The sequence below is a fragment of the Heliangelus exortis genome, chromosome 2 (assembly GCF_036169615.1).
Source record: "Heliangelus exortis chromosome 2, bHelExo1.hap1, whole genome shotgun sequence".
NCBI lineage: Eukaryota > Metazoa > Chordata > Aves > Apodiformes > Trochilidae > Heliangelus > Heliangelus exortis.
This window is the reverse complement of record NC_092423.1, coordinates 44,487,443-44,513,892: the sequence shown is the minus strand read 5'-3', so window position 1 is coordinate 44,513,892 and position 26,450 is coordinate 44,487,443. Positions and strand designations below refer to the sequence as shown.

Genomic DNA, 26,450 nt, shown 5'->3' with positions numbered 1-26,450 from the left:
TTGGTAGTCTGCAAACTTACTAAGGGTGTACTCTTTCTCCTCATCCAAACCACTGATAAACATATTTAAGAGAACTGCTGCCAACAGTGAGCCCTGAGGAACACCGTTTGTGACTGCCTGACAGCTGGATTTAACTCCATTCACCACAACCCCTCGGGCATGGCCAGCCAGCCAGCTAGTTTTTTAACCAGCAAAGCTTATAGCTGTCCTATCCATGAGAAGTCAGATTCTTCAAGCAAATGTGTTGGGAAACTGTGTCAAAGGCTGTACTAAAGTCAAGACAGACAACACAGCCATTCCCCCACCCACTAACCAAGTCACTTTGTCATAGAAGATGAGGTTAGTCAATCAGGACCTGCCTTCATAAACCCACGCTGACTGGGGCTGATCACCTTGTCCTGCGTGTGCTGCATGATGGCACTCCAGATGATCTGCTCCATAATGTTCACTGAGGTCAGACAAGCAGGCCTGTAGTTCCCTGGATTCTCCTTCCCACCTCCTTGTAGATGGACATCATATTTGCTAACCAGCAGTCAACCGAGATGCCCCTGTTAACCAGGACTGCTGATAGATGATGGAAAGGGTCTTCTCGAGCTCCCTCAGTACTTTTTGGTGGACCTCATCCAGCCCCAGACTGTATGATTCAGACAGATTCAACAGTGTGATATGGGAGAAGTGAGACTTAGCTGACTCTGCAAAAGTTTTGTGTACACTCATGTTGTCTGTATTCTACCCATCTTCTCTGGAAAGAGATTATTTGACACTCGCTTTCAATAGTCTGAAGTTACAAAAACAAAAATACCTTCCTGTCTGTCTGTCATTCCAAAGGAAGGATTAAAACTTGCATGGAAATGGGATGCTTGCACCTCCAACTTCTCCAAGACCATGGCAGCAACAATACCCCAAGTCTGTTCCAAATGAGCCTCCCTGAAGGACTTCACAGATTTTTGGAGAGTAGGTGACAGGTGTGGGGGATACCAGGATGAGGGAAGCAGCTTTTCTTACCACTTCCTATGGCAGCAACAATTCCCAGACTGATAAAGATTATCCTCCAACCTACCCTTCACCAAGTCCCATCTGGACACCCTGATCTTTTCAACCGTGCACCAGCCCACCCTCCACTGTGGAATGACTCGGGAATACATCAGCAGGAGGAGGAGGAGGAGGACCTTGGTGTAGTGCTTGACAGTCGGCTGAATATGAGCCAGCAATGTGCCCAGGTGGCCAAGAAGGCCAATGGCATTCTGGCTTGTATCAGAAATCGTGTGACTAGCAGAGCTAGGAAAGTGATCCTGCCCCTGTACTCAGCACTGGTGGTGGGGCCCCACCTCGAGTACTGTGCTCATTTTAGGGCACCTCAATACAAAAAGGACATTGAGGTGCTGGAGCAGGTCCAAAGAAGGACAACAAAGCTAGTGAAGGGTTTGGAAAACACCCCTTAGGACGGTGTTGTGGATGTTTTGTCTGGGAAAAAGGAGGCTGAGGGAAGACCTTATCACTCTACAAATACCTGAAAGGAGGTTGTAGCCAGGGTGGGGTTGGTCTCTTCTCACTGGTGACAGATGACAGGACAAGAGGAAATGGCTTCAAGTTGCGTCAGGGGAGATTTAGGTCGGATATCAAGAGAAACTTCTTTACAGAGCGGGTTGTTAAGCACTGGAACAGGCTCCTCAGGGAGCTGGTTGAGTCTCCATCCCTGAATGTGTTTAAAAACCGTCTGCCTGTGGTGCTCGGGGACGTGGTTTAGCGGTGGATCATCAGGAACAGGGTAACAGGGTTAGTACGAGGATGGACTCGGTGATCTTCAGAGTCTTTTCCAGCCTCAGCAACCCCCTGACCCGATGGCGGCTGCCATCAGGAGGAGGGTGGACACCCCCACCCCCCCAAGCCCGCCCCCCAAGCCCTCCGCCCACTCGCTCCGCCCACGCCGCGGCCCAACCAGTGGAGACCCCGCCCCAGCGGCACCGCCCCCCGCCCCTCCGCCCCTCCCTGCGCAGGCGCAGTGTGAGGGTCGCGGTTTTCCCGCCCGTTGTGGAGGCGGTGGGCTGTTGGTAAGGGGTTGGGGATAAGGACGGGGGCCCCTCTCCCTCTCCCTCTCCCTCTCCCTCTCCCTCTCGCCCCTGGGAGTTGGGGTCGCGGTGGGGCCCGGGGTTAAACCGGCTGCGCTGAGCAAGCCGGCGGGGGAGCCCTGAGGTGGGCGAGTCGGGCGGCGGCGGCAGGGTCCCGGCGTGAGGAAGGGGCCTGATGGGGGAGGGGCTCCCTGCTGGGCCCGACTTCCCACTCCGGCAGAAGTCCCTCCGGAGGATGGGGCGGCGTGGGGCAGGTTCGTGGGCCGGCAGGTCCGTGGGCTGCCGGGGGTTCGGCAGCTCCTGGAGGTGGGCGGTGCGGCCCATCGCCGGCCTATCCCGAAAACGTGAGGAGGCTCACTGGGTTTTGCTTCTCAGTTAAAGGATGAAAGGCAGTAACGAGCCGTTTTTCGTGAAATTCATAAAGTCTTCTGGGAACTCGGAGTATTTCTCTAAAGCTCTTGAGGTAAGTAGGCCCGGTGTTCTTTCTCAGTGAGTGTTGTGAATTGTCTCATTCAGTCGTTGTGGTGGAGTTAGATGTAGTTTATGTGTATGCATCTGGAAATAAAGCTTCTTTCTGTAATAGTGGTCTTCAGCGTTTAATAAGTGTTGTTTAACAAAAACACTTTTGCGGTAGCAGTGCGTATAGAACAATAAATAATTATAATTTCAAAAGCTGTTGATGTCGTAAAGTGGCCCGTAGCTTGGAAGGTCGAGGTGGTGGTCATGCATCTAAACACTAAGCAAGCTTAGGAAGGATGCTGGATCGTTTTCCACTGTGAGAGGAGAGGCAAAGGCACTGCGTAGCAGGATCAAGTCCTGACAGTGTGTAATGAACATGAAAGTCTGTGTATTATAAAGAGCCAGAGCGTGGAGGGCACCCATGAGGTGTTTTAGCTGCTTCTTCTGCCAATACATTCTTGGAGGGGAGCTTTGTTGTAAGCAGTTTCAAGCAGATATACTTGCATAGTTTCCATAGGATCATCTGTTCATGATTTGCCAGTTACAATGTTTATTTGTGAACTTTTTACATGCAGTCTATAAAAGAATTTCAGTCAGAAGAACACCTCCAGATCCTTGAAGAAAAAGCAGCTCTCAATATTAAAGAAAATGATAAATCCCTTTACATTTGTGATCCTTTCCAAGGAGTTGTTTTCAATCATCTCAAAAAGGTATGCTGCCCATCAACTTACTTCTAGCTCCATTCCTTCTTTTGTAGAAGCACTCAAGTCCATACTTTCTATATTTGCACTTTCTTTTTGCCCTGAATATAGCAGTTTGAAGTATTGATAATAAAGTCAGTAAAACTTCTGCATCCTGTGAATAGGGAAGAAGATGGCTAGCAAAGCAGAAGGATAATTTTAAAGCATGTGGAAAAATAAATAATCAGTTCTAATTGTGTTGGAGTCTCTAAGCTGTCTTTTATGTTTGGGGTTCTTTTTCCCGTCTGAGTAGAATGATTTTGTTTGACTTGCAATGAATTGTCCAGCAGAAAAAAAATGGACTAGCTAGAATTGTGTGCTATGTTAGCTGTAGCATCTGCTGCTTTTACTGAGGCCAGAGACCCAAAAGATTGTAATGAAAATGTGTAGCAGAAAATAAAGTAAAAACCAACAAACCTGTCAACTACCTGGAGAGCTAGAGGAGGGAGGGAGGAGGACAGCCCCAGGGCCCTGCCTTCCTTAGGATTAAGGGACAAGGAAAGCCTTCCTTACACCAGTATACCTTCTGCTGATTTTCTTCGTGGTTTTTTTTTCTTATTATACTGCAGCTTGGTTGTAGGATTGTTGGACCACAGGTAGTACTGTACTGCATGCAGTCCCAGCGATGTGTCCCCAGAGCGGAGTATCCAGTGTACAATATGACCATGGCTGATGTAACCGTGTCCTGTACCAGCCTTGAGAAAGATGTCAGGGTAATGCATTGTACATAATGGATTGTTTAGCTGATTATCATTGATACTTGCTTTAGATAGCTCATTTCTATATATGTGTAACTGTGTCTACGTATAGGTAGCCTTTCTACAGTTCACAGGCTATGTATATTTTATGTAGAGAGTTGTATAAAGTAGGAGGGACTCTTCTTCCAAGTACACATAGTAAATAAATGTGTATGTAGCGTTGTATCTATGCATATATTTCATAGGAATGTAGGTATATGTGTATAAGATTTGTTGTATTAATATGGGAGTAAATACATGGTTTAGTGATTTTTATTAACTGATTAGATGGATCTTAGTTTGCAGCTATAATGCTACAGACAACATGCTCTCTTTTGGGTTACTCAAAATTACGTGGTAAAGATTAAATATTCAGTCAGCTGTGGTTTAAATAGTTAATCATATAAGTTTACTTTTTATTTATTTATTCTGCTTAAAATGCCAACCATCTGTACATTTTTACTCTTGCAGTATGACTAGAATTTTTCTTAAGGGTATGAGTTATGTTCAGTGTTTCATAAATGCAAACAACATGGAGTTATATTTCATGGGTTTTGTTGCTTCCATAAATATCCAGTTTGTATTCTTGGACAGTGTTTTAGCAGAAACAGTGGACAATTGAAATACATTATTCTGTTTTTTAAAGTGATCATAAATATGATACAGGTTCTTCTTTTTTTTTCTTTCTTTCTTTTTAAATAATTTTCTGTAATTTTTTTTTTTTCTCCACCCAGGAAGAAGTTCATAAATATGTGCAGATGATGGGTGGATGTGTGTATAGAGACCTCAACATGTCAGTAACTCATCTTATAGCTGGAGAAGTTGGCAGCAAGAAATACTTAGTGGCTGCTTCTCTGAAAAAACCTATTTTGCTTCCCTCTTGGGTTAGGACACTGTGGGATAAGTCTCAGGAAAGGTATAAACCCTCCCCAAAATAAAATGTACTTGTTTCGGGGACTGGTAATTCTTATGGTGATTCAGACTGTTTTCTTTTTCTGGTTGATCTTACTTGACAGAAAAAAAAATATTTTATTTTCCTTTCTTTCATCCCTTCAGCATAATGAGATACACTGATGTTAACATGGAAGACTATGCTTGTCCTGTGTTCCTGGGCTGTACAATTTGTGTGACTGGCTTGAGCAGTGCAGACAGGAAAGAAGTCCAGCGCCTCACTGCTGAGCATGGTGGGCAGTATACAGGGCAGCTCAAGATGAATGAGTGTACTCACCTCATAGTTCAAGAGCCAAAAGGTAGGACTTGCAGAGTAAATATTATTTTCACTTGTTGCGTTGGAAGTAGTGTAAATGTGAATTAGCAAAGAAGTTTGCTTCATTGTTGCTGTTACTGCCTGTGTTGGGAATCATTGTTGATGGGGAGAGTAACACGGGGCATCCTTATAGTGCTCTAAGGGTATGGGAAGGAGAACAAAAGAGGAAAAACAACAGGGATCCAGATGCTAGTTACAGGAAGAAAAAGAGAATCCTAGGATGGATGGAAGAATAAAGAAAAACTGAGTTTTCCGAGAGAGCTGAATGGGAATTAATTTATGTGCTGATTGAAATAGGATTGTGGGATAATGTGCTTTTAACTGATCTATTTGTACCTTCTGAATTCCATACTAAGGCAAAATACAAGCTCCCTTAGATCTTGGGAAGGTGAAAGGATTGTAGTTTTTTTCTAAGAAGAATGGGAAGGTTTTGTGTTGGTTTTTTTTTCCTCCCCAGTTTCCCTCCCCATGGGAAGATACTCTGAGGCTTTTAAAACTTTGCATTCTGCACTTGAAAACTTTAAGCCCTATTTTTTTTGTTTGTTTGTTTGGTACCCTGTCATACTTTACACATGAACTAGCCATCAAGGAGATTTTTGTACTTTAGCTTTAAAGCAAAGTAAGCAGCTTATTAGATGGTTCCAAGAGAACACAACTTGCATATTGAATATTTGTGTGCATATTTGAATTTTTGAGTTTCCTTAATGTCCGTCTGTCTTTCAGCAACCACTGATTGAAGCATTAACCTTTTAGTAACTTGTGATTTTTATTTTGTTTACTTTTGAAAGGTCAGAAGTATGAATGTGCCAAAAAGTGGAATGTGCACTGTGTCTCTGTGAAGTGGTTTTCTGACAGTATTGAGAAAGGCTTCTGTCAGGATGAGATGATGTATAGAGTAGAGGCCAGATCAAAACTGAGTAATACACCCAGTACATCAACACCTACGAATGAAGCCAGCAAGCCTGGTAGTAAGTAAGACTTTAAAACTTATTAAGGTAAAGTAGAAAACATTTGTAGTAAGGAGGAACTGTTTCAAGTTAGCAGGGTGCTGCCTGCTTTTGCAATGCTGTTTTGCCAGTTCTGATCCTGCTTGTGCTTAAACACAGATGATTACTTTTGTTTAAAATTTAAAATTCCTACTTGTGTAGACTTTAAACATGAGAACAATTGTTTAAAACGTAAACCTGAATTGGGTATATGATTGCTTAAGACTTAATAGTGTATGTCTCAAGTCCTAAAAATGGACTGTTCATACATCTGTAGTTTAAAACAAGCATCTGTTATGTATTAAATCTTACAGCTGTTCTAGGAGGAAAATAGATGCTGTTTTTTAATTGGTTTATTATTTATTTCTTCATGTATTTTTACTTCATGCTATTAACAAGAAAAAGCAAAACAACTTGTTAACAAACACTGTAGCATGAAAGACACCAACTTGAAACATGTCTTTCCATACACCTGTTCCAGGCTCACTGACTACTGTTTCTGGAGAGGACTGAGCAGGAGCACTACCAATAGAGCTGTGGGAATTCAAGTTTGGTATTAGGGAAACTGTGTATCTGAGAAATCACTGAGCTCCAAGTTGATTTCACTCAGAGAGACCTCTCTCTGCTTTTAAGCATATTTCTAATAGGTGGCCACAAAACTGTAATGCAGGCTTTGAAATCTGGTCTCATTGGCTGCTGTCTCCTGGATGACATTCATTTTGGAACAAACAGAAGGTGCAGAAGCACTCTTGCTAGTAAGACCATACTTAAATCTGTGTAAATAAAACCCTTGGTTTAACCAAGGTTATACTTACCTAGTATAAGTAATTTTTTTCAGACTTCCGGTTTCTTTGTGGCACAACAAAATCGTATGTGGTAGTTTTGTATTTTGTTTAGTGGAGAGAGATGAGCCAAAACTAATGCATCTCTTTTTTTTATTGTTATTATTTAAAGAGCATACCCTTTCGGATGTCAGCCACATTTCCAATATCAATTCAAGTGGTGTTAATGAAACAACATGTAGTTCTGCAATGAGCAGCAGACTGGATCCTCTACCTGATGAGCTGGAAAACTTGAATATAAGTTCTTTCTGCATCCCTGAAGATTTGTTAGATGGGTGTCGAGTATGTTTCACAATGTATACTTTGAAATGTTTGCTCATACCTCATAAAAGAAAGTAGGTTGAGGGACTGGCAATTGTTGCTTGAATAAATTGTTATTTCCTTGGTCAGTAGCAAATGCCAGATTTATGTCTGTATGCTGTAGCTTGCACATGTGTCTATACATATATCTGTGTATTCTTGTATTAAACCTATTAAAATACAAAATTATACATTTTTAGATATACATATTTAAACATGGTCAATGGGTTCTAGAATTGGTGTGGGGTTTAGGTTTTTGTTTTGTTTTTCTTGGTCGTAGAGCTTTGGCTAGGGGCTCATTCCGTTAGTGAATATTGATGTTTTGTTAGATTGATTTGCAAAGAAATTACTCAGTTTCTAAATGTTTAACATTTTTGCTGCTTTTCAAAAGCTGCACCTTTAATTTCTGTGTTCTACAGCAGCCAAAACAATTATATCAACATATCCTACTTTATTTTTTTTTCTTTTTTACTTTTTTCTTTTAAAGTCTCATATTGGTCTGTTCTCTTTGTAGATCTATCTGTGTGGCTTCAGTGGCAGGAAGTTGGACAAGATGAGGCGGCTTATTAATTGCAGTGGTGGTGTTCGATTTAATCAACTTAATGAAGATGTTACCCATGTCATTTTGGGGGAAAATAGTGAGGAGCTGAAACACTTATTGGACAAGACCACTCACAGGTTCTGTTAACTATATTGCTCAAGATCTACTACTGTCTTGGTTTTTTTCTCTCACCATCTTGTAAACAGGAAAAACTATTGATTTGAAAATCCAAAATAACTCTTGACTTAAAGAATTACAGTTGTATTCATAAGTACAGCCTCATCTGCTCTTGAATCCTGTAGTTGTTTGGTTAGCCATGGGTCACTTCAGTGCATAGAAAAACAAGTGGTCTAGTGGGTGAACAGAGATGTTAACATCTGTTTGTGAATATATTAAGAGTTGGCAACCCAGCAGTTGTAGAATTAGTTTATATTAAAGAATTAAGTATGAAATTCTCAGGCAGCAAGAATTTAAAAAAAACGAGGCTTGTAAAATAAGTTTGCTTGTTATTTGCATTATAAACTTCAGGGGTGTGTTTATACCAATATATGCAGAGTGGCAAAGAAGAGCCACATCTGAAGCCTGATGGAAATTGTTTGTATAACACTTTATTTATTTCACAGACCTCACATAGTGACGGCGAAGTGGTTGCTGGAGTCATTTAGTAAAGGTTATCTACAGCCAGTGGAGCAATATGTTCCTCTAAACTACCAGCTGTTAGAGAACCCCATTTTGGAGCAACCTGGAATAAAGTCACTTCTTCCCAAAAAGAACAATATTGCGAAGAAAGAAGCTGTGAATGTTACAAAACACCAGAACGCTGCTGAAGATGACTTCCTCTCTCAATACATAAAGAATGATTCTACATTAGGTATGTTCTATGCACAGTATACAATACAAAGTTTAGATGCTCATAATTAGCATTTGAGATTTGCAGCAGTTGATTTTTAAAAAGCTAGCCACATCTAGTATATTGTGTCTTTAAAATCAAATTTAAATAGGCCTATTTCAACAGCCACATTTACTAAAATGTGACTGAGAAAAGCAGAATACTGCTATTTCTTCCCAAAACTATTTTGAGTTGTCTGTGGTTGGTTATTTGGGTTTTTTTCTTTTCTTTTCAGATGAAGCTGAAAAACTAACATCTAGTACCTTCAACGATGTTACTCACTTGACTGTTCAAGGAGAAAATCAATCTTCCATCTGTAATGGCTCTTTGGGGGAGTCTTCTGCACTAGCTGGAGGAGGCTTGTTTGTCAGAAAGCAATTTCTTCTTTTGGGTTTTGGTGAAGAGGATGAGGCCTGCATGGCAGATCTTATAAAGGAGAATGCTGGGAAAATTCTGTCCCTGCAGAGCAGAACCGTTGCAGACTATGCTGTGGTACCTTTATTGGGGTGCACGGTGAAGTCGACTGTTGGGGATGTTGTCACAAATACGTGGCTGGTAAGGGACTTAGGCTTTCAGTTCCATGAATAAACAGGTATCTGTATTAGAAATATGCCTTACCAGCATACCAGTGGCTCAAATGTAACTGGTACTGGTAGCCTTGATATGTTTCAGCATGCTAAATGAAAGCATGCTTTAAAGCCTCTGCATCTGTAAGGTGTCTTTTATCTGTTTCACTTCATTTTCTGCAGGGTTGTTAAATAGGACTGCATTGTCATAACTCAAAGGCTTTCTGTGTGAGAGTGACAGCATTCTCTCTAAATAACTAATTCAGGATGGAGGTAGTTGACTATTAACAATTTCAGTTCATAACTTAGTACTTACTTTTTCTGATTCCGTGCTTTTTAACTTGCAGGAGAGGAGCAAATCAGCTTCGTAGTTCAGAGTGAAAAAAATATTAACCATATATGCCAACAACAGGCACATAATGTAGACTAACAGCTGTTAGTATTTCTTCAGTACTAGGTTACTTTTTGGGAAGTACATCTATACAGACCCTTGGATCACTTTAAGGCAGCCTCAAGGGCTGGGAGAATAAGAACTGCACAGTTCTGAGTAACACCTCAGTATGTCAAATTTCTAGACAATTTTTGTTTTGTCAGGTTTTTTCTGATTCAGTGGGAAATAATTTGTCTTAGATGCAACAGTGGAAGCAGGATTGCCTGTTGACCTCATAGATGGTGTCATACATTAACTAAAATATTGTTGACTTTTTTATTTGGCTTGATTTTTGCATTTTTATCTCTTTTGCCTCCTTTAAGATAACATGTGTGGAACAGCAGCTCCTTTTAGATCCCCAGTCCAATCCACTTTTCACGCCAGTCCCAGTGATGGAAGGAGTTACCCCTCTGGAAGATTGTGTTCTTTCTTTTAGCCAATTCACTGGTGCAGAGAGAGACTCCCTGGTTTATCTGGCTGGACTGCTAGGAGCAAGGTATGTCTCCTGTCACCATTTCTGTTCTTAGACAGACAATACGATGTACAGGTGGCCTTAGATAATTCTGCTGGCTCTTTTTCTGCTGCTTGAATGCAGTTACTAACCATGCCCTAGATTAATTTTTGTTTATGACTAAACGACTCTTCAATGAATCTAATTTCAGAGTTCAAGAATTCTTTGTGCGGAAAGACAATGTGAAAAAGGGAATGTTTGCCAGTACCCATCTTGTGGTGAGAGAACCGGATGGTTCCAAGTATGAAGCTGCGAAGAAGTGGAATTTGCCAGCAGTCACTGTAGCTTGGCTTTTGGAGTCTGCAAGGACAGGAAAGAGGGCAGAGGAAAGCAAGTTCCTGGTTGAAAATGCAGCAGCTGAAGGTTGGTTATTAGCAAGTTAGGGAGTACGATTGTGTCAGTGTACTGTTGGTTCATCATAAAGAAGGCAGGTGTGACAATGTTATGGTTTTTTTCCCTAACACCTTTGAACTATTAGAGCTAAAGGATACTATTCTAAGTATTTTTCTCCTTTTTCTTTTTTCCCTGTTGTTGAGTAGTGATTCTAGAAATGGTACTGTGTATTTGCTACACGTCTTCTGGAACTAGTGAAGTCTTGTGTATATCACTTGGTTGGGAATGAAGCTCTCACTATCTCTTGGTCCTTTTGACACTTAGCGTTGCTCTCTAGCTTGCATGGGAACTGATGATAGATCCACCTTAGAACTTTCTACATCTCAGTCTGCAGGTACACGGTACCCCTGTGTTCTGTTCTTCATGCCTACTTCATCTTCTGATGCTTCTGCTCCTTTTTTCAGTTATTTCACACCATTTATTTGTCAATATTTCTTCCATGTTAAGATGCAAACTACAGTGATTCAACACTGAATGTCAGTAGACCTGTTTTACCCTAATTCACCCTTGTGAATTAATTATATGGGTCACTGAGTTGGAGGATAAAAGGTATGTTGTTGACATATGAACATCTTGTCTACATACTACATTTTTAAGGAAAAAAAAAGGTGTCTGGGGAAATTAGCAGTAAAATGTAAAAGCATTACTTGTGCTAATCTTCTTGAACTACAAAGATGAGGAGTCATGCTTATCTAGAAGTGTTTATGATGGATAAATTTTGAGGCCATATTCCTGGATAAATCTCTTTCCTACTAATCCAAAAGCATAAGGGACTGGAAGTGTACATAGTGACCTAAAGAAATGTGATTCAGTTATTAATATGAAAGAATTTTTTTGTTGCATGAGAAGTAAGGAACCAGGAAGGAAGAGTTACCTTTAATGTTGAAAGGGAAGAATTTGTTATGAATTCCATTTGTTTTTCTTGGATCTTTGTTTTGTACAACGTGTGTGATCTATACAGGTATGTGTAGAACCACGAACACTGAGCAGCCCAGGGACTGCTCACTCTTCAGATTGAAGCTCAGTACCAGTGTAATTCAAACTAAGCAGCTAACTGTAAGGGACACTTATGATGGCTTTTAAAATGCAATTGTCAGTTTAGAGCATTTATTGGGAGTGGCATACAAATTATTTTTTCTTTTAGAGAAAGAAAGGCCAGATGAACTTCCAGTTGTTAAGTGGTAGTGTACATGAGATCTGTGTTGAGAAGAAAAACAAGATTGCTCCCTTATGTCTTCTTTGTTTTTTCAAAGATGAGGAGAGTTCCATTACTCAGCTTAGCAAGACACCAGCAACTTTCAAATCTCCTGATTCAGAACAACCTACTTGTCTTCTTGAAGCTGGAAAAAAAACAGCTGTGACCCCTCTTGATATCAACAGGTTCCAGAGTAAAGCTTTTCAAGCTGTAGTCTCTCATCATATTGGGAAGAAGACAACCCCTCTTGCACCGGGGGGACTGCCACAGAAAGAACCATCTTTACATCTTGATACACCATCAAAATTTCTTTCCAAAGACAAGTTGTTCAAGCCTTCTTTTGATGTAAAGGTGATCATCTTTGCCTTTTTTTTTCTGTCTGTATAGGCAGTAGGGTTAAATATTCACATAAACCTAAGAGCAGCACAGAAACCTGGGCTTACCCATTTTTATGCTGTCATAAACTTCTAATCAGACTTCTAATTCTGTCACAGACTTCTAATTGGCTTTGTTTATATATTTCTCATGATTTGTGGACTAAAATTATTGGCTACTAGATGCTACAATGTTCTTAACAAAGCATATTTTTCTTTTTTGCATCATATGCTCATGTGTTCTGTGCCTCACACAGCACTCAAGCTGTGTTCCTTACATCTAAACACTGAGAAATGTAACAATAAGGCTTATAATTGATCCAGGATTTGGAAACAAGTGTTGCTTGTTTTGTGATAAAATGATACTTTGCAAGCTTTAATGTAATAGCTTTATAGCAGTTACAGAACTGTTACTGAACTTTGAAAATAAATTGGTTCTAGATTCATTGTCTTCTGAAAGCCATCAAAAGGCTATAAAAACTACCAGTCTTAAAGAAACCCCCTGACACTTAGGAGCATCTGTGCCATAATGCTCTTGAATGACTCAGGTGTGTTTTGGAAGGTTTCAGGTTTGGTTTTCATTTTTGAAGCCTTAAATGAAAGGTGAACGTACTTAATTCTTGTAAAGTTGTTAAGGTTTTGGGGGGCACTTATTTGTGGATTGGTTGTTTTGTTGCTTTGTTTTGTTTTGGGGGGGGGTTGGTTTTTTTTGTTTGTTTTGGGGTTTGTTTTAGCCCCTCTGCCTGCAGTACAGCAAAACAAGTATTAAAAACTAGAAGATTGTCATATTCGTTTTGTAAGTTCTGCTTTATGAAGAGAAGGTTCCAGGGAGACCTTGCAGCAGTCTGCCAGTACTTAAAAGGTGGCCCACAGGGAAGACAGGAAAGGGACTCTTTATCAGGGAGTGTAGTGTCAGGAAACGAGGAAATGGTTTTAAACCATTTGGTTTTAAACAGAAAGATAAATTAAGTTTAGATATTAGAAGTTTGTCACTGCCACAGTGGTGAGACACTTGAACAGGTTGCTCAGGGAAGTTATGAATGCCCCCTCTCTGGAAGTGTTCAAGGCCAGGTTGGATGGGGCTTTGAGCAACTTGGTCTAGCAGGAGGTGTCCCTGCACATGTCAGGGGGGTTGGAATTCAATGGTCTTTAAGGCCCCTTCCAACTCAACCCGTTCTGTGATTCAGTTGGTACTCCACTTTTTGAAATCTAATATTTCACCACTGGTAATTTTCCAGAGCAAAATATTCTAGACTAAGATTTCTCCTTTTAAAAAAGGGACAGTAGAAAACGCAGTGCTTTAGGAATGCAGATAGAATCACATACTAATACAGCTCTTTTGGCAGGAGGTATTATTAAATTAAATAATAGATTAGTATTAGGAATGGGTTTGGCCACTGGCTTTTTTTACTGAGGGCAGTTTTCACTAATGGCAGTGAAAAGAGTTAAATAACCTGTTTTCTTCCTGTTTTGTTTATCCAGGCTCTAAGACTGCTTTTGTGCAATGGTACAACAGTTGCACTTGCTAGGTGCTACTGTAATACCCTGTTCTGGTTTAGGAGTATGAGATCTTACTACAGACTATACTTGTGGAACTTCAGCTTGAGTGACAATTTGGTAACACATTCATGAAAGTCAGTTTCTTTCTTCTTTTTCTGGTAGGATGCTCTTGCAGCTTTGGAAACTCCAGGAGGTCATGATCAAAAATCCAGAAAACTGAGCACTCCTCTCTCTGAAGTCATCGGCAGAAACTTGAAATTGGCACTGGCAAACAGTACAAGGAATGCAGTAGCTCTTACAGCCAGCCCTCAGTTGACTGCTGCACAGCCAGAAGTGGTAGGAAGTTTTGGATTTGAGCTTCTGGAGCATAGGCTTAATTAAGAAAATGCCATATCTTTTGTTGTTTAAGTTACAAAGGAGTTTGTGAATTGTTCTTTGTGATTTATTGAGTAGAAATCCATATCATTATGCAGTCTCCAGTGAGACTAAAGGTAAGATAGGTAAGTTTCCTCTTGGAAGGCAAAGAATGTGAAAATCTTTTTCTACTGTCATTACTACTGCCTTGAATATTAAGCAGTTGCTAAGTAACATGGCATGTAAATGTGTACCAATTTAGATATTTTAGTGTTGGCATAAAAATATTTCATCACATGTATATTCCTAGGCTCCAGACAAGCAGGATTAAATGTTTTGTAGTGTACTGAAATCAGGGCTTCTTTTTAAATGCATTTGTCCTCTTTTCCTATCTTCCTCTATAGGGTGCTGCTCTTCTGCTTGCTAAGAGGTACAAGATATGATCAGTTGCCTCTACCCCCTTATAAAGGCACATTATGTTATCCTTTCTTGTAGCCATCTTGCCTCTTCAGACTAATCTACAGTAGTTAGAGAAAACAGATGATGATGTAGAAGGAAAGGGAGCATTTATTTGTGGCTTGCCACTGTGTACTGTGGAGGAGAGGCAAGAGCAGGTCACAGGAGGTGATTCTCCCCTCCACTCATGAGAGCCCACAGAAGTACTGTGTCCAGTTCTGGGGTCCTTAGCATAAAGTCTCTTCCAACCCAAACTATTCCATGATTCTGAGAAAAGACTGTCACTCATTTTTTTAGTTTATTATCTTCACTTTTTTCACTCCAGTGCAAAGAAATACTTGTGTGGTGTCAGGTTTGACAATTCCCTTATTTCAGTGTTAAGGAACTGTCAGTCTGTGATGGAAGGAGGAGAGTATGTTCCAGGGAGACTGACTGAGAGGGAATCTTTTGTCTTTGGATTCATAGTGCATGGAATGATAATAGTACCAGGTTTTGACTATGGAGTTTGGGAGCACCAAAAATAGAGAAAATGTTTATTGCGGTTTTGTTGTTACTGCATATTTTACTACATGATGCACTAAATACTAAGTATTTTTGTTATTGATGCACAAACCTTCAAAACATGACTCTCCTGTTTCTTCCCTGCTGCTTGAACAGGAAGAAGACCCCAAGCCTCTAGCTGGTGTTGTTATATATGTCAGTAAAAAACTCGGTAAGAGGCAAAGTGAACTGAATGCAGTAGCAGCTTCTCTTGGGGCAGACTACAGGTACCAACTGATTATATCAGCTTCTAAGCTTCTGCACTGATGCAGCTTCTAAGAAATTAGTCTTGGCATTTTAATGTGCTTATCCATACGATGTTTTGTTATAGCCAAACATTAGATTTCAGCACCTTAAACAATTTCTATTGCAAAATGAGGTCACCCACTTCTAATGTGAAATAAGGACATCTTCCCTTCTTCTCAGTCTCTGTTCTTGATAAATCTGAGAATAGGAAAGACTATTTGTGCTGAAGTCTTCCCTAATTGTAGAAAAATGCTGTGGGTTTTTTTCCTTTTCTTTTTTGAAGAAAATTACGAAACATGTTTACCTTTTGGGTAGCTTAAAACTTGCTTCATAGTGTAGATTTGGAATCTGACCTGATTTTATGTGTGTTTCTCTCTGTGTCAAAATCAATTATTTTACAGCGTCTAAGCATGGCTAAGTTAGTGTGCTTAGAAAAGCTCAGGAAAAATAAATTGTAGCAAAGAAAATGTACAAACTAACCTTTGACAGAATTTTACTGCCGCTAGGTCTGATTTACATATTTTTTTATTAACTTCTATGTTAAATATTGTAATTCACAGTGTGAATGAGAAAGTTGCCCCTATGTTTAGTAGGGGCTTAGAAATAGTGAAGATGTTTGTGTCACATACTGGGTTTTATCAGTTTAAATATTAGTCCTATGTTTTGTTTATTTCGATCTTCAAGGATCAGTATTTCACTTGCAGCTCAGTATGTCTACAGAATAAAAAGATCTCTCATCCTGGGTCAGATGTTCAGAAACTGATTTGGAACTCCACTTAAATAAAACAGAACAGGAAAACTAAAGCAAACCCCCTTTTCTTACATATGTTTATCAGATGTAATTTTATTCACTACAGGAATGCTTTTGAAAGACACTGAAGTTTTTCGATCTTAAAACTGAATGCTATCTTTTTTTTTTAATGAAGAAATTGTTTATTTAGGCAAAACAGCATTGTAAAATGAATAAGGCATTGAACAATTTCTCAGATGGATTTCTAATGCTTTTTGGTAGGAATTTGTGTCTTCAAATTGTATTTCTTTTATTTTCTAGATGGTGCTTTGATGAAACTGTAACACACTTTATCTACAAGGGAGGTCAAAATGACAACAATAAGGAGTACAAATCTGTTAAAGAACGGGGTATCCACATTGTTTCAGAGCACTGGCTTTTAGAGGTATGGAGCTCACTTTGTTCTCATCTTAAAAGTGAAGGGAAACGGAGGTTTAAAACCAGATATGTGGCAGTTGATCTTCTGTTTGAAATTATGTTAAACATATATAGGAACTGATGTTTTTCATCCTGCTTTGCATTTGTAAATAGAGCAGTCAGTTTTCATGGGTGTACTTTTGCCATGTTCTCTGTGAGGAGGAAAGAAATTTTCTTCCATTGAACATTTCTGCTACATGTTTCCCAGAATGAGAGCCACATATTTTTCACATGTAAAGTACTTCTTTTGATGGTGTTCTTTTTGTGCTTTTCCTATGCTTAGCTGTGGTATGTCTCTCTCATCTCAGCTTTCTTGTGTTAATAAATGTTATTCCAGAGTGCCCAAGAATATAAGCGGCTACCTGAATCTCTCTTTCCTCACACGTACAATCCCAAAATGAGTCTGGATATCAGTGCAGTACAGGATGACAGGCTTTCCTCCTCCAGTAAACTTCCATCAACTGGAAGACCAGCAGAGGAAAATGAGGTATAATGTGTGATACAAATTAATGTTTGGATTGCTTTATTATTATAACAATTTTAAAAATTGCTTATTCAGCAATGACCTGAAGCAGCTGTAGCTTGTCTTTAAGGAACATCTCTAATAGCTTTCATTAAATTTCTGCATTTGGAATTCTCTTCTGGGGTGATGGAAGGAAACACAGGTGTTTCCAGATTACAAGTGCTTTCAAAATTTGAAACTATGTAGGTCCAGTCTTTGCCTTTTTTTCTAGCCAATGAGATCCAAGGTGTGAATTTGCCTTCCTAGACATTTAGACTGCAGAATAGGTGTTGTCACTGCTGCTGCTTTTCACTGTTTTGCTGCCATTGCAATAGCAGGAAGGTTAGATATACTCTAAGGCAAGATGAATAATCTTCAGAATTCACTCAAGTATTGAACATGGGTAAAAAGCAAAAAATTTTTGTGTTTGAGAATCCTACTTGTCTTTGCATTTTAGATTATTGCAGTGGATGAAGAAGATGATGATGTAACTACTGACCAAATAAAGGGAACGATCACAACAGATGAGGAACAGTCTGTAAGAAGTGACTCCAAGGGAGGTAAATGCAAATCACTGTTTTCAAAATAATTGTAGAACAGTAAACAATAAAAGCCTTTTACAATTACAGGTGCTGACTGTACTTGACTGGTATATAGATTAGTACCTTTACTTGGAATCCTTAGGTACTAATTTATATACCACTTGAGTACAGCTAGTCCTTATTGTTGCTGAATATGAGAGAAGGGATTTGCTCTCTTGTAAAGCCCTAGAGCCAACAAGAAAATCATGATAATCTGTTGCAAATTACTTAATTGCTGTTTCTTTGGTTTTAAAACGCTGAAGTTTGTCTTTAACATGACAAATCACTGGTTTAGAGGATAACTTTTTTGTTGTGTAAATAAATGTGTTGCGAGAGAATTGTGGATATAAGTTAGATCATGCAAGCAAATTCAGAAGTGAGACAAATGGAGGTATCTGCTTGTGTATAGGAATATGTGACTCAGGGCAGAAGTAATTTTCCTAGATATTTTTTTTCAGATATCTCTTATCCTTTCTAATGTATTGTTTTTGTCCTGGTGCCAGGAGGTAAGAGGTAGAAGCTGTCTGGAATTTGTTACTTTTCACTGAGTACAGCTAAAGTCTTGATCTTGTGAATTTTCTTTCTTCTCAAGTTTTAACCCAAGCACTAGAAATGAGGGAGAACTTCCAAAGGCAGCTGCAGGAGATCATGTCTGCTACATCATTAGTGAAACCACAAGGGCAAAGAAGTTCCCTTTCAAGGAACAGCTTTGATGGTTCTCCAACCACTCCTGACAGCACACGGTCCGTGCGAAATGGCCGCAGTAGGGTCTTGGAAGCTCTAAGGTATTGGTTTGTGTTTCCAGAGTATCTTATTTTGTCCTCCCTGTGCATACTTAGTCATTGAAGCATGAATATGACTCCAGAGTTTCCAAATGTATTGCCTTTCTCTAGTGGTGTATTTAAGTTCCTCCTCATGCAATTCGGAGGAATTTTAACTAGACATGTTAGTTAAAAGTCAGAGTGAGTATTATCTTAATCCATAGTGGGTATATTTTTTTTTTTTCAAAAAATCGTAGGATGGTGTGATGGCTTATTTAATTTTGAATTTAATTATACCTACTGATTTCTTTCTCTTCACATTAGTTAGTGTTCTTACAGATTTTGAACAAAACATTGCTGCAGGATTTCAGTACGTAAGTTATAGACAAGTAGTCCATATTCCTGCAAAGCACCTCTGTGAATGTTTGTCCTCTTTTCTTTTTCTTTTCTCTTTAAATAGAGAATAGGATTTGCAATACAAAGCTTGACTGCTGGTTTTGCTTTTACACTGAGATTTTCCCCTTTCCCAGCCTTACTTTCTAATAATAATTTCTATTGGATACCACAGCTGATATTATGATTAGCACCTTTCCTTCTAGTATGGTAGTCTTCTGTAAAACAAATTAATATTGAGGGGGTTTATGTTTTTTTTTTTTTTTTATTAGGCAGTCCCGTCAGGCACTCACAGATATAAACACTGAGCCATCCCAGAGTGAGCAGATCATCTGGGATGATCCTACTGCAAGGGAGGAGAGAGCAAGACTTGTCAGCAACTTTCAGTGGCCTAATAGTCCTTCCCAGTACCCTGAGCAAGGTCAGAGTAATGCCAATAAGAACATGGATGAGTCTGCCTTCAAAGGATCTTTAGCTGATGCAGAGATGGCTGCTATAGGTAAAATTAGAAACACAGTATCTTTATTCTTTGGTACAGCGTCCATTTGATCTTTGAGGCTTACAGTACTGTTTGAATTCTGATATTTTTTTTAAAGTGCAAATTGTTGGCGTTTCTTGAATGCCAGAAATACAACTTTACATCTTTTAATCTTCATTGTGTGTTACTGTGTAAATTTTAAAGAGGAGCATTCGTGTCCATTTGCTATTTGTGATCAAACAACAAGGCAGCACCTGTTTTAAAAGTCTGCATCAACTTTAGGAAATCTTCCAAATTTTTATTTGGAACCTTAGCTAATTTCCAGGTAACAATTCAGGTAGGTATAGTGAAATTCAAATGGGAATGCCAGTAGCAGAATCTTTTTAATTATAGCAGAAATATTTATAGGTGAAGAATAGAGATATAAGAAGTAGTTACCTATGAGTGTGTGAGAGCTGCTGATGGACATGCCTAGGTTAGGATCCCGTGAAGGCAGTCTGTTGCTAGGGCCAAGGAAGCAACATACTTAGGTTTTTTCATCTATTTTTGCTTTCTTGCCATTCCTGCCTCCTGTCATATGGTGGAATAATTTATTTGCCTCTCCCTACTCCGTCCTTCTTGCCCCAACTCCTTCTGTCAGAGAGTTGCTGCTTGTGCCAACAGTATTCCTGAAAACTGATCCTGGCCTAGAGGAGGTTGAAGAAAAAAAGCTAAAGCATTAAATTGATTATTGGTTAAACTGAGTCGGTGCAGTTTAGCCAGAAAAATTAGGCCATTTGTGTTGTTTGTTTTTTTTTTCAAAATGTCATCGACATACATGAATCTGCAATATTAAAACTGGTGACTTGTGATACAAGGAAGAGCATCTTTAAGAAGGGCAGTGGTGAAATGTGACTGTGCATGTTGCAGCAGCAGTTGTGTTTTGTCCTTTTAGGATAGTTATGTGGGGTGTTTTTATTAATCCATAATTATTTTCAGACAAAGACAGGTCATGCAAAAATGCCTTACTTTCACAGCTGTTCCTGAGACTGGGGATGGAGATTTGGTTGAAGATGAAAAAAATCCTGTATGTAGAGCAACAACTAAAGATTGTTTGATCCCCACCCCGCAAGCCCCCAGCATTGCTTTCCCACTGGCTAACCCTCCTGTGGCACCACAGCCCACTGAAAAGGTTTGTCTTATGAAGAAATGTTTATGATCATTTGTGTCCAGACAGATGTACACTTCAAGAGGTTTTGAAATTGATGGAAAATATCAAACCAGTTAATATCTGCATTTAAAATCTTCAAGTGGCTTACTTTTATGTCAGGTCTATTTTTCTTTCCCTCCTTTGAGGTTTTGAATAATGATTGTTAGGTAAATAAAGCTTGTTTCTTCAGGCAAATAAAGCTGTTTGCCCTCTTCCTGCTGGAACACCGAGGTGGGCTTTGGAGTGAAATTACTATTTGTATTTCTTGGCACTCCTCCAGCTATGTTTGGATGATGAGAAAAAAAAGTTAGACTTTTGTTTCCTTGGTGGTATCTGGAATTTATGTTTAGGTACAAACTGAAGATTATTTTTCTGCCAAAAACCTCGTTTAAATTCTGCTTTGCTATAGGGAACTTGGAAGAGGCTGGGAAAACCAGCTTAGTTTTTTGACCACAATGTATCACTGGATGCTCAAACTTTCAGCAGCTACATTATCTCCAGAGGCACATTGTGTCATGCCAGTAAACAGCCCCTCTTGGAAATGCATAGAGGCCCTCCAAGTTAATCAAACTCTGAATGAATGGGGCAGTGTGATAGATGGATGATGATCCCTTCATGTGTTCAGCTTGGCATGGATATGAACAAAGGATTAGTTTCTAATGACAGATTGGTTCAGCTGTGCCCTGAAGAAATGGGGAACCAAGCAGTAGCCCAACTTTGATTTGTTAAGATCCAAGCTTTTGTTAAGTAATTGACAGGTTTGGTTCTGCTTTGCCTGACTAAAAGAAAACTTAATATAAAAATAACACAGAATCTTTGGCAGAGAAATAATCAGCTGTCAGTGTGATCTTTCTTATTTTCAAAATCTGTTACTGTATTTCCAGGTTGCTACAGAAGATGAGAAGGCTGGTGAAGAACCAGAAAAACAACGTAAATTTCAGCTGTCTTCTCTTAGTCCTCACGAAAGATTTGATTACTGCCACCTGATTGAGGAATTAGGTACCAGATATATGTAAAATGCAAACAATAATATGTGTCTGTAAACTGGTCAGCTGTGGCTCACTGGGGAAAAGAATGGGCTTCTGTTAATGACCCATCAGATTTGAGGTCTCCAATTTATGCCTTTTGAGTATATTATTATTATGAAAGTGATCAGCTTTACCATAAAACAGTAATAGTTTTGTCTTCTTGCAGTTTCTTTTTTCTGTCTCTACAAGGGCCTCATTCTTTACAGTTGGGATTGCCCAAGGCTGCTGGGGTCCTCTGGGGTGTCTCTCATCCCTGTCTGTTACACTGGCAGTTCATTTATTTTATCAGAGCCACCGTTTCCTGACCACTTCTCCTTTCTTGCCAGCTTCTGCCCATGTCACTTCAATGATAATGTTTTCAATGTCAGTTTGAGTTAAGTATCTTTGTATCTGAATTCACAGAGTTTGAGTTGATCTTTTCTGTGGCACAGCATGACCCTTAAATATTTTTAATCAAATCCATTCCTCACTTCCAAGGTGGAATAGTACTTGAGAAGCAGTGCTTTGATCCAAGTTGCACGCACATTGTTGTGGGACATCCTCTTCGAAATGAAAAAATCCTGGCTTCAATAGCAGCTGGAAAGTGGGTGCTTCATCGTTCCTACCTGGAGGCATGTAGAGGAGCTGGCTGCTTTGTTCAGGTATCTGACTGTCCTTAAGAAATGAGGATTTTGCACCTTTTTTAAACTTGTTTTTATTTTACACTACTAGGAGAGGACCAAACTCTTACTATAGGGACAACAAAACACCTCTATTTTGATAGTTAGTTCTGAATATTGAGCCAGGGTACTTTTTGGTAAATTCTCATTGGTATCAGCTACATTTATATGGATCTTTTTACACCAAGAATTAAATCCTGGCCCTTTCAATAAGTCAGTATAGTAGTTTTAAGTGATCCAACTCCATAACCATGTATATAAATGTTTTTGAACACTCTTCTAGCTCCTCACCACCCTAACCAATATTTAGCACTTCTTTTCCTGGGTCTGTTAGTTCTTTTACATCATCCAGGCTAACTTTAACATAATGCCTATGAACTGGTTCATATCTTTTTGTATGAAATCCACCTTTCATTGTTTTGGAAGACACTGCAGAAACTTAGAGTCAATGGTGTACAGAGTAGTGAGTTTCTTTGCATTGGTGTAGAGTTCCATTGCAGGAGGAATATGTCTGACTACAACATGACTTGAAGTCACAGAAAATGTGTTGTTTGAGATACATATGGGCAAGAGCCATATCTCTAATTTTAACTAGAGCTGTTTTGGTCAGACAAAGTTGCTGTATAAAGGTAGAGTGGGTTGGGATTTGTTCTGGTTTTTTTGTTTGTTTGTTTTGGGGTTCTGGGATGGGGGGTTTGGGGTTTTTTTCTTTTGGTTTTGTGTTTTTTCCATCTTTGGGGTTTTTTTCTTATTTCTACTGTTAAAATTGGCAGAACTGCTTTGTAATGCAAGCTTATGATTGTTCTAGGAAGATGATTATGAGTGGGGAAGTAATTCCATACTTAATGTTTTGCCTGGAATCAATGTAAACCAGAAGAAACTAGCACTTGCAGCCATGAGGTGGAGGAAAAAAATTCATAAAGGCTGGCAAGAAACTGGTATTGTTGAGGTATGGTATTGCTGAGGTATTCACATACTCATGTAAGTTGTACAGTGTGGGTGGACATGACAGGGATTGTCACCAAGGAACTCAGAAATTTAACAAGCAGGGAAATTTAATCTGCTTTGGTCTAAAGAACATAATGGCTTAGCTGGATATATTTTTGTGAAGTAATTTTGTTTTAAAAAAACTTTTTATGTTGGCATATTGTGTCTCATTCTCCTCCTGAACCATTATTCATTTTTTCCAAAGCTGGAATGTGGCTACTTATGTATGCAAATGTCCCTTGGCCATGATGATTACACTTAGAATCCCTTGCTGGGGAGGTGACCCAACTGGGCTTTACTAGAAAACCAGAACTGGTACTGGCAGTAACAGTTACATGTAGCTGAACACAGCTCTCCAGACAGCATTTTTATAGCAGTGAGCATAATGTGCTTCAAACATGGCACAAGTTTGCACCTTTGCCAAAGCACCTTCCCTTATCTTCACAGTGCAAGTTCCACAGTCTTCCAGTGAGATTTTTTTGAAAGGGGGAATTAGTCTTCCCAAAGACTTTAATCTCTCAAACTAGGCATCAATATTGAGTATTCATTGAAAAGTAGAAATAGTGCTGATATTTCAGTTGCACCAGGCTGAATCTTGACTTGCATATATTTTACAAGAGCCTTTTTAAATGAATGCTTGTAACAAATATGCTGTGCCCTTTGCCTACCTGGAAACCAGACTGAGTTCTTGTAGGGGACAGCTATTTGGCCATAGGTGCTGTTGCTGTAACTGAGAGAATAATGTAGTGCATGGGCTTGGGGGGAAATGCTGTGTTCAAGTAGATAAGTGTATGGTGTTCTGTAAAAAACACTCATTGCCAAGGGCCTCTGGTTTGCCCATCTTGCTGTGTATGTGGAAGAGTTGGGCAAGCTGCCTGACTTGTGTTAGCCCAATAGTTGTGTGGGGGTTTTTTCTGCCATTTACAGTAAAAACATAACCAGGTGATAGCAAACCTTCATCTGATGGCTGTTGACGAAAGGGGCAAATTACTATAGATCCATTAAATTCTTGTACTTTTTTTAGTACCGATGTACTTCTGACTAAATTTGAGTCTTTTATCTAGGGAGCTTTCAGTGGCTGGAAAGTGATCCTGAATGTTGATCAAACCAAGGAAGCGGGATTCAGGCGCCTTCTTCAGTCAGGAGGAGCAAAAGTATGAAGGTTTTTTGAAAAAAATGCTTAAATACGCATGTGTTTCTATTTGAGTGGCTTTTTTCTTTCTATTAAAATCTGGGCATTTTTCATGAGTAAAATGTCTTAACAAAACTGATTACACAGGATAGCTCAGACATGGTCAGAGGGTGGGAGGAAATAATTTTGCATATGGCAATTTGCATTAGTGTTTCTGAGGTCACACAAGTCAGTGGTGCTGGTGGGAGCTGAAGGTGGATATTCTGTGCCCTGCTCTGGTGAGAAGGGCATCCTTCTTGAAAGGTACATGGTGGTATAGAGTGCAGCTCTTTGGGGTATTTTATTTCCCATTGGTTTGCCTAGATAATTTAATGAGTGAAACTGTTGTCTTGGGGAAGAAACACAAAAATAAGCTTGGCTTTGTCTGTTGTGTTTTCAACTTCAGGTGTTTTCTGGTCATTCTGTATCTCTCTTTCAAGAAGCAACCCATCTCTTTGCTGACTTCAGTAAGCTGAAGCCAGAGGACACCAGGGTTAACGTAGCTGAGGCTGCAGCCCAAGGGGTGAACTGCCTGAAGCCGGAATACATCGCTGACTACCTCATCCAGGTGTGTCTGCCAGGGGTGCTCCTCACCTGCCCCACAGCTGGATGGGGCAGGCCCCTTGCCTGCAGCAGTCCCAGCTTCCTGAAGCCTCTGGAAGGGGCTGCAGCTTTACCTGTCACCTGCCTTTGCCCCCAGGAGTTGTGGCCACAAGTGCCTGTGCTGAGTATTTGGATCCATGGTCTCAGATCTGAGTTGCTGTAACATGATTTGTTCTACTGCTGGCAGCAGATCTGCTGCAGGGAGCTTGCAAAACCTATTCAGAATATGTGTGCAGTGTCCATTTTAATTTTCAGCTTTAAAAAAGTAATGAGCTGTTTCTGCTCAGAAGCTTCTTGAGGTAAACAAAAACTTATACTAAGCTTTTTTTTTTTAATTTTTTTTCCCTTTCTTTCTCTGTTGAAGGATCCACCTCCCCCGGTGGAGTCTTACTGCCTGCCAGAAGCTGAATCCTACCTTCAGAATAACATGGAACTTGAAACTGGAGTATCCCAGAAAAGAAAAGCACTGGGAGAAATGAGCAGAGTCAAGAGATCCAGAATACACTGAGCAAATTCCATGTTTTTAATTTGGACATTTTAAAATTTGTATTTATATTTTTCCATTCTCACCACAAAAATTAAACGCTTTGAGATTCACTTCCAGTTTGTCCTGTAATTAAAACAGTTTTACAGTAATACTGATGGGAAAGATTACTTGGGATATCAGTGGCCTCTAGAAATGTGGCAAGAACTCATCCAAAAACCACTTTGTCTCCAAAATGTCCTGACCCATTCAACTAATGATTGTGTGTAGGGGCACCACTGTATAATAATAGCTAGAGAAATACTTTGTGAGATGCTTATCACATCTTTTATCTGTGTGTTGTAGGGAAAACACCAGTTGCAACAAATTCTGTTGTATTTGCCCACAGTAATGGACTTAGGTTTTACATGAATTTTTCCTCTTTCAGTATTTTCTTTAGAAGGGGAAAAGAGAAACGGGACAAAAAGAAGTGGCTTGTAAATTTTTGCACTATAACAAGAGGGTGTAATAAATTATTTCTATAAAACAGAGGTGCTGTTGTTGTACTGCTGTACTCAGTGCTGATGTTCAGCAAACATAAACTCAACTCTGCTTGACCAGAGGTGAAATCTGTCTGACCATGCTCCCTGCTTGAGCCCATGGCAGGAACCAGAGGCAGAAAAAAGATGTTGGCTTCCAGCAGCTGGAAATGTTTCTAGGCTACCACACTGTGACAAACTGTTTGAGCTTTTAGTAACTGTGGGTTATGGGTTTCTGTTTACTGAACTTACTCTGCATGAGCTGCACTGTGGTAATCTAAGTAGAAGTGTTTGTGCTTATGGAATTTGAAGAGCTGTATTTAAGAAGCTGAAATTGCTGCAGCCTATTGGAACAGAAAAGCATCACATACTGTTGCACAGGAAGGGTAGATTTGTCTGGGGAAACATATGTAACATCTTTAAACTGTATTTATCTCTTCATTGCTTTAAATGGGGAAGGGAATATATTCTATTTTCCATGCCGAATACTCCCC

General features: G+C 39.6%; 1 protein-coding gene across 2 annotated transcripts; it reads left to right on the top strand.

Moving 5' to 3' along the window:
* The first annotated feature begins 1,964 nt into the window (after nt 1-1,964).
* On the top strand, nt 1,965-25,551 carry TOPBP1 (DNA topoisomerase II binding protein 1). 2 transcript variants are annotated; one of them, XM_071735799.1, is made up of 28 exons: nt 1,965-2,051; nt 2,445-2,532; nt 3,104-3,238; nt 3,838-3,981; nt 4,740-4,921; nt 5,062-5,255; nt 6,061-6,240; nt 7,213-7,382; nt 7,915-8,078; nt 8,565-8,812; nt 9,066-9,385; nt 10,150-10,322; nt 10,489-10,700; nt 11,984-12,276; nt 13,962-14,135; nt 15,267-15,376; nt 16,447-16,570; nt 16,940-17,089; nt 17,562-17,664; nt 18,278-18,470; nt 19,112-19,338; nt 20,334-20,488; nt 21,391-21,505; nt 22,012-22,175; nt 23,002-23,142; nt 24,245-24,334; nt 24,758-24,919; nt 25,319-25,551. In XM_071735799.1, the coding sequence occupies exons 2-28, from the start codon at nt 2,452-2,454 to the stop codon at nt 25,460-25,462; spliced, it is 4,548 nt and encodes a 1,515-aa protein (XP_071591900.1). In that variant the 5' UTR covers nt 1,965-2,051; nt 2,445-2,451; the 3' UTR covers nt 25,463-25,551. The 2 variants fall into 2 exon arrangements, with proteins under 2 accessions (XP_071591900.1, XP_071591901.1); XM_071735800.1 differs by lacking the exon at nt 1,965-2,051 and having other exon boundaries at nt 2,352-2,532.
* The last annotated feature ends 899 nt before the right edge of the window (nt 25,552-26,450 follow it).